The sequence below is a fragment of the Xenopus laevis genome, chromosome 4L, assembly GCF_017654675.1.
Source record: "Xenopus laevis strain J_2021 chromosome 4L, Xenopus_laevis_v10.1, whole genome shotgun sequence".
In the NCBI taxonomy this organism is placed as follows: domain Eukaryota; kingdom Metazoa; phylum Chordata; class Amphibia; order Anura; family Pipidae; genus Xenopus; species Xenopus laevis.
The window spans coordinates 154366086-154378674 of NC_054377.1; the positions used below are offsets into that span (position 1 = coordinate 154366086).

The 12589-nt window shown below is 40.6% G+C and overlaps 2 protein-coding genes across 2 annotated transcripts in view; one reads left to right on the forward strand and one right to left on the reverse strand.

The window, feature by feature from the left end:
* syn2.L (synapsin II L homeolog) overlaps window positions 1–12589 on the forward strand; it is a 104139-nt gene that overhangs the window by 31982 nt on the left and 59568 nt on the right.
* Window positions 1447–11010, reverse strand: LOC108704053 (metalloproteinase inhibitor 4). Its single transcript, XM_018240430.2, has 5 exons — window positions 10754–11010; window positions 3829–3929; window positions 3373–3487; window positions 2840–2964; window positions 1447–2053 (listed from the first exon to the last, which is right to left on the reverse strand). The coding sequence occupies exons 1-5, from the start codon at window positions 10875–10877 to the stop codon at window positions 1856–1858; spliced, it is 663 nt and encodes a 220-aa protein (XP_018095919.1). The 5' UTR covers window positions 10878–11010; the 3' UTR covers window positions 1447–1855.

Below are 12589 nucleotides of genomic sequence, written 5' to 3' on the forward strand. Positions count from 1 at the left end.
TGTCAAATTTGGAATATATAAATATGTTCTTCAATTGATAAATTGAGATGAAATGGGGTTCCTTGACTTTCCCACACAGAGACAAGTGGATTTTATTAATAACATGGGGTTTGGGAATGGGAAGTTCCTGTGCTGTTATTAAAGGGGAACTAGTTTGAAAATTAACAATTCATAGATTTAAGAAATTTCCAAAATATAATTGATAAAACCCTGTACCGTTTCTGAAATGACCAAGTTACTCTTCATTGATTTCCACTCTCAGCATCTGTCTTTCTCCATTCTGTCTTTGTGCAGGAGTCGGAGCCAGATTGTGATTGACAGATAGGGCTAATACATGCTTTGGAGGGCACCCTTCGTATAGAAAATGTATTCATGTATACATCCAGGCTTTCAAAATAACTGACAGAGATATTGTCTCTCTACCTGCAGGAATTGTGCCAGAGTCAGTTATTTTGTTATAATTTAGATGTCTTATGTGAGTGAGCTCTAATACCCCCCCCAAGAATATATTAGACCTGTCAATCAAAATCTGACTCCTGCACGAAGAGACACCGAAGAGAGACAGATGCTGAGAGGGGGAGAGAGCACTGACTTGATGATTTCTAATATGATTTCTAATTGTGGATTTTCTTATTAGCGACAGTTCCCCTTTAAAGTCAGTAGTTCTATAAGCCACAGACACGAGAGAACTCGGGGCCTCTAATACATGGAGTTGAGTGTCGGATCTGCTCAGACTTTCCCATGTAAGTCTTATAAGTCATACGACTCCTAGACAAGATATATATATATATATAAAGTATAAAACATCGATTCTGTTTCATAATCATTTCAAAAATATACAAATGAAAATGTTTTTGTCACAAGATTTCACTAATACCTGCGCGAGTATTAAAGGGATGGTGCACCTTTACGTTAACTGTTAGTATGTTATAGAATCGCTAATTCTAAGCAACTTTTCAATACATTTTTTTATAGTTTTTGCCTTCTTCTGACTTTTTCCAGCTTTCAAATGGGGGTCACTGACCCCATCTGAAAATAAGGATGCACCGAATCCACTATTTTGAATTCTGCCGAACCCCTGAATCCTTCGCTAAAGATTCGGGATAATACTGAACTGAATCCAAATTCTAATTTGCATATGCAAATTAGGGGTGGGAAGGGGAAAACATTTTTTACTTCCTTGTTTTGTGACAAAAAGTCCATATGCAAATTAGGAGTTGGATTTGGTTCATCTGGGCAGAAGGTTTCGGCCGAAAAAAGCCGATTCCCGAACCGGACTTTCTAAAAACAAATGCTCTGTAAGGCTACAAATGTATCGTTATTACTACTTTTTATTACTCCTCTTTCTATTCAGGCCTCTCCTATTCCAGTCTCTTATTCAAATCAGTGCATGGTTGCTAGGGGAATTTGGACCTTAGCAACCAGACGGCTGAAATTGGAGAGCTGCTGCATAAAATGCTAAATAACTGAAAAACCACAAATAATACAAAATGAAAACCAATTGCAAATTGTTTCAGAATATCCCTCTCGATATCATACTAAGAGTTAATTTAAAGGAGAACAACCCTTTAATCTAATGAACTAGGAAGAGCAGAGAGTAACAGCCGGAAGGAACGCTCTACATTTCACTGGAATATGATGAGAAATGTCTTTGTAACTGGAGTGAAAGCAGCCGGCAGTTGGATTTTGAATAACCTACACCCCCAAAACCCTTATTCGCCCCACGGGACCCACATTGCGAGTGGATCAGAATCCAATAAGTCTCTATCTAACAATTCCCTATGGATCTCAGTTCCCAGGGGGAAGATTTTGGTAGAGAACATGGAAGGAGCCATTGGATCAGCGGGGGGGGTGACTACGGTTCACTGATATCAATGAGTTCCTTGTCGATGGGAGGGCCCCCCCGGTACCAAGTGCAGGAGCCGTCGCTGCGCATAATACAGGCGCAATTCCTCGCTTGTTGTCCGTACAGCCTCCTCTCTATCAGCCAGTCTGTCCACAGACACTCGTTTGCTGCCTGGAGGGAACACGGCACCGTGTAGCAGGTTGTGATCTGCACAGAACAGAGACATTACTCACACTTTGGGTATTGTTACTCAGCTAGTAATACTCACTAGTACTGAATTACTCAACAGCATTGGCTGAGAATAAAGTGATCTTTCCATTAATGAGTATGTCAGTGCAGGTGCATTGTAGTACTAATACTCACATACTCAACAGATGAAGGGAAAGTACCACTCACTTTACATTCCCAGCCCCTTACTAACTGAGTATATGTCAGTGCTACTTCATTGTAGTACTAATACTCAGATACTCAGCAGATAAAGGGAAAGTACCACTCACTTTACATTCTCAGGCCCTTACTAAGCGAGTATATGTCAGTGCTACTTCATTGTAGTACTAATACTCAGATACTCAGCGGATGAAGGGAAAGTACCACTCACTTTACATTCCCAGCCCCTTACTAACTGAGTATGTCAGTGCTACTTCATTGTAGTACTAATACTCAGATACTCAGCGGATGAAGGGAAAGTACCACTCACTTTACATTCCCAGCCCCTTACTAACTGAGTATGTCAGTGCTACTTCATTGTAGTACTAATACTCAGATACTCAGCGGGTGAAGGGAAAGTACCACTCACTTTACATTCCCAGCCCCTTACTAACTGAATGTCATGCTACTTCATTGTAGTACTAATACTCAGATACTCAGTGGATGAAGGGAAAGTACCACTCACTTTACATTCTCAGGCCCTTACTAAGCGAGTATATGTCAGTGCTACTTCATTGTAGTACTAATACTCAGATACTCAGCGGATGAAGGGAAAGTACCACTCACTTTACATTCGCAGCCCATCTGAAATCTGTGGTTGAGACTCTTCTTATGGGAGAAGGACAGGTCGTCCCACGGCTCAATCAAGTTGCAGAGCTGAATATAAACCTTGTTATCCGCAGACATTTGGCCTAGAAATAAAGGGGAAATGAACAGGTAGAGACATATGTCATTCATTAAATACAATGAGTGTGTGGGAATGAGGCTGATCTGCTCCCAGAATTCAATGAGAATGTGGGAGTTGTAGTTTGGTAACAAATCAAGACTTGGTGTAGCGGATAAGCTGAGGGGCAGGTAACAATTTATTTATAGAGTTTAACTGTAGTTGCCTTTGTTTCTTTTGTGAAACGTTGCCCCATCCCCATAGGCCACTGGAGGTTGGACTGGATTGTGGCACCGATTGGTCCTTATGAATTTGTTACACAACTGCTACTCAGGCCCTTTATTTAAAGCAAAATCAGAAGATGATGAAGATGAGGACGAGGGTGAGGACGAGGGTGAGGATGAGGGTGGCTGTTGGGCTGCAACACTGTATTTACCAGTTAGGAGATATTGTTTCTTGTTGTTGGCTTCAAGTTTGATGCCGCAGAGGGAGGAGTCCAGGGGGGTATAAACGTATTGAATGTCCTTTATCTTCTCAAAGCCCTTGAACATCTGCAATGAAAGGGAAGAGGGGGTTTTACTTGTGATCTTATGGGGGAACATGACACAAATACGACTCCTGCCATATTCACACTCACAGGAGCCCCCCATATTCACTCTCACTGAAGCCCCCGTACTTACACTCACAGGAGGAACAACACAAATTCCCCCTGTGAGTGGAGATGTTTCATTGGCGCAGAAATAATTCACTGCTCCCCCCCCACTGCCCTCCAGTCACTTTCCCTGTGACTAAGTGAATATTTGGGGGTCGTGGGAGATGATGTGAGACCTGCAGGAGAGACCGTTCCCCATCTCGAGAGATTCCCGAGACTTCCCAGAGACCCTGATTATACCTTAATCACTTTAATCTCATACTGGATCAGTTTGATGGAGTTGAAGGGCTCAGCACTCGGAGCCACAATCACCTTTTCACTCGAAATCTTTGCCCGAATCACTGGGAAATGGGGAAAAAATCAGAATTATAAGTTGTGTGATTTATTTATTTACAGCAGGACTAGAATGTGTTACTATAAATTGTAACAATAACGTGAAACTATAAACTATAACTGTAACATGGAACTAATACACCGTCGGCTGGAGGCTCATATTGTCTATAAAATGTAACACTGTGTAATGGAGCAGATACCATAACATTATATAATATAAAAAGCACAATTCAGCAGGAACAGTCCCTAAGTTTGCTCATAGTCTGTACAGAGAGATCCCATAAAACTATGGCAGCATAGGTATTCCCTGTACTAAGCACAATTCAGCAGGAACAGTCCCTAAGTTTGCTCATAGTCTGTACAGAGAGATCCCATAAAACTATGGTACATAGGTATTCCCTGTACTAAGCACAATTCAGCAGGAACAGTCCCCTAAGTTTGTTCATAGTCTGTACAGAGAGATCCCATAAAACTATGGTACATAGGTATTCCCTGTACTAAGCACAATTCAGCAGGAACAGTCCCTAAGTTTGTTCATAGTCTGTACAGAGAGATCCCATAAAACTATAGCAGCATAGGTATTCCCTGTACTAAGCACAATTCAGCAGGAACAGCCCCTAAGTTTGCTCATAGTCTGTACAGAGAGATCCCATAAAACTATGGCACATAGGTATTCCCCTGTACTAAGCACAATTCAGCAGGAACAGTCCCTAAGTTTGCTCATAGTCTGTACAGAGAGATCCCATAAAACTATGGCAACATAGGTATTCCCTGTACTAAGCACAATTCAGCAGGAACAGTCCCTAAATTTGCTCATAGTCTGTACAGAGAGATCCCATAAAACTATGGCAACATAGGTATTCCCTGTACTAAGCACAATTCAGCAGGAACAGCCCCTAAGTTTGCTCATAGTCTGTACAGAGAGATCCCATAAAACTATGGTACATAGGTATTCCCTGTACTAAGCACAATTCAGCAGGAACAGTCCCTAAGTTTGCTCATAGTCTGTACAGAGAGATCCCATAAAACATTTGGGGGTACACGTGTTTTACTTCCCCTTATAAGTCTGGATTTGCTGCTTTTGGAGCGCTGGGTAATTAACTGATGAGAAGCAAAGAGAGGCCTGTGCCAATATAAACAGTCACTCCCAATGTTACTGCTAACGTAGGATTATTGGATCTTTCAGTCTTTGCTCTACAGCCTCCTCCACTGGTTCTGTACAAAGCAATTCTGTGGTGTAGACTTTGCGGCATTTGTTCTTATTATACCTGACGTTTCTCAACTGAAAACCTAACCTCTTAACTGCATTTATTTTATAACTCCCACTCCTTTGCCCATTTCCACCCAAAGAAACTGGAACTGAACATTGACTTGAATTTGTCTGTAAATTTCTCTCTTAATTTATTCAGCCCTTTCCACTGCAGCACAGTCTGCCCCCCCATCACTGGGGAACAAATACACTGATAACATTCATGAGGAATTAAGTATTTTGCCAAAATATTATTAGATAAAAGGGACAGTAATGAAATAGAGAAAGTACAGAGAAGAGCAACTAAACTGATAAAGGGAATGGAAGGGATCAGTTATGGGGAAAGGCAAGTTGTGATTGTTACACTGGAGAAGAGACAGTTAAGGGGGATATGATCACTATATATAAATATAAAAGGGGGATATGATCACTATATATAAATATATAAGGGGATATGATCACTATATATAAATATATAAGGGGATATGATCACTATATATAAATATATAAGGGGATATGATCACTATATATAAAATATATAAGGGGATATGATCACTATATATAAATATATAAGGGGATATGATCACTATATATTAAATATATAAGGGGGATATGATCACTATATATATAAATATATAAGGGGATATGATCACTATATATAAATATATAAGGGGATATGATCACTATATATAAATATATAGGGCGATATGATCACTATAATATAAAATATATAGGGGGATATGATCACTATATATAAATATATGAGGGGATATGATCACTATATATAAATATATAAGGGGATATGATCACTATATATAAATATATGAGGGGGATATGATCACTATATATAAATATATAAGGGGATATGATCACTATATATAAATATATGAGGGGGATATGATCACTATATATAAATATATAAGGGGGATATGATCACTATATATAAATATATAGGGGGATATGATCACTATATATAAATATATGAGGGGGATATGATCACTATATATAAATACATAAGAGGGATATGATCACTATATATAAATATATAAGGGGGATATGATCACTATATATAAATATATAAGGGGGATATGATCACTATATATAAATAATAAGGGATATGATCACTATATATAAATATATGAGGGGTTATGATCACTATATATAAATACATAAGAGGGATATGATCACTATATATAAATATATGAGGGGATATGATCACTATATATAAATACATAAGAGGGATATGATCACTATATATAAATATATGAGGGGATATGATCACTATATATAAATATATAAGGGGGATATGATCACTATATATAAATATATAGGGGATATGATCACTATATATAAATATATGAGGGGATATGATCACTATATATAAATATATAAGGAGGATATGATCACTATATAATAAGGTATGATCATAAAAATATAGGGGGATATGATCACTATATATAATACTATAGAGGGAGACATAAAATAAATATTGGAGATCATATATAATACATAAGAGGGATATGATCACTATATATAAATATATAAGGGGGATATGATCACTATATATAAATATATAAGGGGATATGATCACTATATATAAATATATAGGGGATATGATCACTATATATAAATATATGAGGGGGATATGATCACTATATATAAATACATAAAGGGATATGATCACTATATATAAATATATAGGGGATATGATCACTATATATAAATACTAAGGGGATATGATCACTATATATAAATATATAAGGGGATATGATCACTATATATAAATATATAAGGGGATATGATCACTATATATAAATATATAAAGGGGATATGATCACTATATATAAATATATAAGGGGGATATGATCACTAATATAATATATAAGGATATCACTATAATAAATATATAAGGGGATATGATCACTATATATAAATATATAAGGGGATATGATCACTATATATAAATATATAAGGGGATATGATCACTATATATAAATATATAAGGGGATATGCATATTATAATATATAGGATAGACACTATATATAATATAAGGGGATATGATCACTATATATAAATATATAAGGGGGATATGATCACTATATATAAATATATAAGAGGGATATGATCACTGTATATAAATATATAAGGGTTACACTGGAGAAGAGGTGCTAAAGGGGAGGGTTCATTGAATAAAGTTACTATATGTACTGTATATAAATCTTTTGATAGCTGAAGTACATTTTCTCTTTATTGGGGGGGGACAGTGACACAAGCAAATGAAGAGAGAGCAAGAAATAGAGAGAGAGAGAGAGAGAGTTGTTTGTAGCAATAATAGAGGATTAGTAAAGTCTCTGGACATTACTCTGGGCTCATGATATAGAGGGGGGGGGGTATTAGTGCTTCATACAGACTGTCCCGTAGTCTCATTGGGTGATGGAGCGACTGTGGGGGTCTCTCAGTTGTACCCCTCCTGCTGTGGATGTTTAGGGAGGATCGGTGTGAGGAGACGAGAGGTGCCTGACAGCAGAGACAAAGGGGAGCAACACTGATCTCCCAAACAAAAGTCACAATGAAAAGTGATTGTCCCAGACATGGGGGGTCGGACATGAATTCTCAGCATTGTCAGGGGAGCGAGACAGTGAGTTGGTGCCCAGAGGGATTGTGCTGAGACCTTACAAGCCACAGGACAACAAGACATGGAGCCCCAATTTTATTCAGGGGAGGCAACGCATGAGTCGAGTGGAGCAAATTGAGATGAACCTGAAGCAAAGTATCACACAATACAGCGACCCCACGACCCCTCCCAGGAATGACAATTCCCCCCTCCTAATGACAATGACTTTTACAAAGACCACTAAGTAACACTAAGTAACACTAAGTAACACTGCTTAACATTATGTAACACTTTCTGTTTGCAGTTTCAAGGATGAGAAAGGTAATTAAAGTGATACCGTCATGATTTTTATGGTGTCGTTTTTTTTTTCTAAATGACACTTTTTTAAATATTGACTGAAGTTTATCAGAGCACAAGTCACATGACTGGGGCAGCTGGGAAACTAACAATATGTCTAGCCCCATGTCAGATTTCAACATTAAATGTAAAAAAAACCTGTTTGCTCTTTTGAGAAATGGATTTCAGTGCAGAATTCTGCCGGAGCAGCACTATTAACTCATTCAACTGTTGTGTTTTGAACCATGACAGTATCCCTTTAAATGAACATCAAGAAAGAACTGGTAAAATCAAGGCAAGTTTTGGAAGAAAACCCCCCCATAGGTCAGTAGTAGGAAACACAGCACTGACATTAGCCACATCTGTTCAGCTACCGACTACATGGGAATATTTTCCATCAGACTAGAAATGAATTGTCAGTTCTGCGCGTCAGTGTTTATAGTAGACAGGGTAACCGGGTATATGTGGGCATGACCTGGGCATCAAGTGGAAAGAATGTTCATTAACAAGTGTAGACAAGACCGTAAGCTCCACCAGTTCAGACTCCCTTCAGCAGAACCGTTATATTAACCCTGTAAGTGCTGAGTGCCAGCAACAATCCCCTTATCTATTACCCACAGATCCAGTGCTGTTAGTAACTGCCACTTGCACAAACCCCTGGCCATAAAGTGTCACCTCCCCACTATAGAGACCCCGGGCCCCCCATGTTTTTATATTATGTTTTATTCCCTGAGTAACAAACATACAGCAAATGGACCCTGAACCCCAGATTAGAAACCCCCCAATGTGGAATAGAAATATAAATGCGCCATAAGCCTCAGAACTGGCCACAATGCATTTTGGGGAATAATAAGTCAAAGCAAATATTTATTCTGTGGCCCAGTCCCTTAATCAGTATGCGCTGGGCACAGTGTTCCCCATACACATGCAAATGAGCGGAGACTCTGGGAATGTCTCATTGAGTCAGGGAAGGGGAAACTCAGCGGCACTGAGAGTAACTAGGAACATACCACTGGCACTACAACTCCCAGCATGCACCTCCAGCCCCCAAAACTATTACCCAGAGCATCCATGGGGAAATCTATTCTATAGACTGGACTAGTTCTCTAGAACCAATGTGATCCTCACACAGAGCAATATCTCCAGTACCAGTATAATTCCTATTGTACAAACCAGTTGCCCAGTATCATTATATTCCCGAGACCATGTACTAATATACTCCTCAGTGTATCAAAATAATATGGTCCAGACAGAACCAGTTTAATCCCCAGCCCATTGCCCGGATAGAACCAGTTTTTAAATCCCAGTGCAACGGCTTGAGAGAAGCAGCTCATCAGTACCAACTGCAGCACATTGACCCAGACTGAATTAATTCATCAGAACCAATATAATCCAAACCCATTGCATAGACAAAACCAGTTCTTCAGTACCAATATAATCCCCAAACTGATGACCCAGACAGGTCCAGTTCCTCACACCAGTATAATTGCCAGCCCAGTGGCCAGTGGCAGAATGAACCCCAAACTTATTTCTGCAGAATCTGCTCATGGTTCTGGCTTTGGTTCTGATTAACAAAACAGTCAGCACAATGGGGCAGGTTCTGATTCTGACAGGGAACCAGACAAACACAATTATGTGGCTATTGCTTCTGATACAAAGTGTTCCTGCCATTGTCTCATCATATCTCTATTCTAACTCAGCTGTGTTGCTAAGGTCTTTGTCCATAGCAACCAAACAGCTGTTACTTATTTGAAACCCAACGCAGAGAAAACAAAGGGCAACATTATATAAACGTTTGTTTTTTATCATTCCTGCAGGGAAAGAGTTAAACTCGGCGGGCGCTTTTCAGTTGCAGTTAACCAGTGCTGGACTGGGAGGAAAAAGCAGCTCCGGCAAAAGTATCAAAGCAGCCCATGTAGTCGCACGCATGACCCCAAGGTTAACTAGAACTATTATTAATAAATTGAGCTCTCCTTCCTGGACCAATTGGGGCCCATTCGTATATAATAACAAGCATTATTATATGCCCTATGTGCTGAAGCTGGGCCCTATACTTACAGCTTATTCCCTCCGTCACTCACAGTGCTACGCAATATGTTGGCGCTATATAAATACTTGTTAATAATAATAATAATAATAATTTAAAAAGCAGCATTTTTTCAACCACATCAACTTGCCTAAAGTTTGGCCCCAGTTTCGTGTGATTGTGAAGCCAGATCAGCAAAATGCAAGAGCCGCCTTCAACAGCTGGGACTCACCCCTACAGCATGAACCCCAAAAATAATGCTTAGTCTGCTGTTTTCCAATTGGCTACTGAGGCTAAGGGGCAGGCACAGCTGCACTGCTGGTTGGATGTTGGATGGACAAGGTGTGAGATTAACCCAACTGTGGGGTTAGAGTTCTGGCCCCATTTGCACCCGCACGTGCACTAACAAGTACAGGCATTGGTTTAGCTTTAGGTGTCTGTTACATACAACTCATTTACATGTTTAACTAGCGGCTCATTTACATAATTAAGACAGACCTCATTTGCATTTTTTAGGTGAGCGGCCTATTTACATTTTAAAGCAAGCAGCCCATCAGGCATTTGCCCAAACCCACAGATGGCCAGTCCAGGCTGCAGTTAACTCACCGATTGCCGCATGGCAGATGTGTTCCTGGGGGTGAGCTGGGGCACAGGTACAGCCTCTCACTGACTCAGGCACCACAAGGGTTAAGAGGAGCGCAAGCCACAAGTTGGCCAGTGAGACTCTCATATTGGGCACATCCAGTGTTTGATCAGTAGAGCAGCTCCCGCCCGCGACCCCTCAGACAATGTCTCTCTCCTGGGAAGGTCCCTCTGTGCCGCCGCAGCCCCAGCCTGATGCTCCCGGACTTCTAATTTGTGCCTCATAATAACCTTCTTTTTCTTGTGCCTTCAGCCGTCTAGCCCCGCCCACAGGGACTTGTGTGCACCAATCAGAGGCCACAGCCCCGGTGCCAATCACTCCCAGAGAGTAACTCTATTCTGAGTGCCAGGGGCAACACTAACCCTTTGTTCACTCACATTCATCTGCTTCTCCTGTTGCTGAACTACAAGTCCCACAATTCCCCTTTAGCCGCACAGCTCAACTCCCTGCACCCTGCAAAAGCTGAAAAGTTGCAAGTTATATGCTCACAGGAGAATGTACCCCACACAGAGGATAATGTACCCCACACAGAGGATAATGTACCCCACATAGAGGATAATGTACCCCACATAGAGGATAATGTACCCCACACAGAGGATAATGTACCCCACATGCAGGATAATGTACCCCACACAGAGGATAATGTACCCCACATAGAGGATAATGTACCCCACATAGAGGATAATGTACCCCACACAGAGGATAATGTACCCCACATAGAGGATAATGTACCCCACACAGAGGATAATGTACCCCACACAGAGGATAATGTACCCCATATAGAGGATAATGTACCCCACATGCAGGATAATGTACCCCACACAGAGGATAATGTACCCCACATAGAGGATAATGTACCCCACATAGAGGATAATGTACCCCACACAGAGGATAATGTACCCCACACAGAGGATAATGTACCCCACATGCAGGATAATGTACCCCACACAGAGGATAATGTACCCCACATAGACGATAATGTACCCCACATAGAGGATAATGTACCCCACATGCAGGATAATGTACCCCACACAGAGGATAATGTACCCCACATGCAGGATAATGTACCCCACACAGAGGATAATGTACCCCACATAGAGGATAATGTACCCCACATGCAGGATAATGTACCCCACATAGACGATAATGTACCCCACATAGAGGATAATGTACCCCACACAGAGGATAATGTACCCCACATAGAGGATAATGTACCCCACATAGAGGATAATGTACCCCACATAGAGGATAATGTACCCCACACAGAGGATAATGTACCCCACACAGAGGATAATGTACCCCACATGCAGGATAATGTACCCCACACAGAGGATAATGTACCCCACATAGACGATAATGTACCCCACATAGAGGATAATGTACCCCACATGCAGGATAATGTACCCCACACAGAGGATAATGTACCCCACATGCAGGATAATGTACCCCACACAGAGGATAATGTACCCCACACAGAGGATAATGTACCCCACACAGAGGATAATGTACCCCACACAGAGGATAATGTACCCCACACAGAGGATAATGTACCCCACATGCAGGATAATGTACCCCACACAGAGGATAATGTACCCCACATAGACGATAATGTACCCCACATAGAGGATAATGTACCCCACATGCAGGATAATGTACCCCACACAGAGGATAATGTACCCCACATGCAGGATAATGTACCCCACACAGAGGATAATGTACCCCACATAGAGGATAATGTACCCCACATGCAGGATAATGTACCCCACATAGACGATAATGTACCCCACATAGAGGATAAT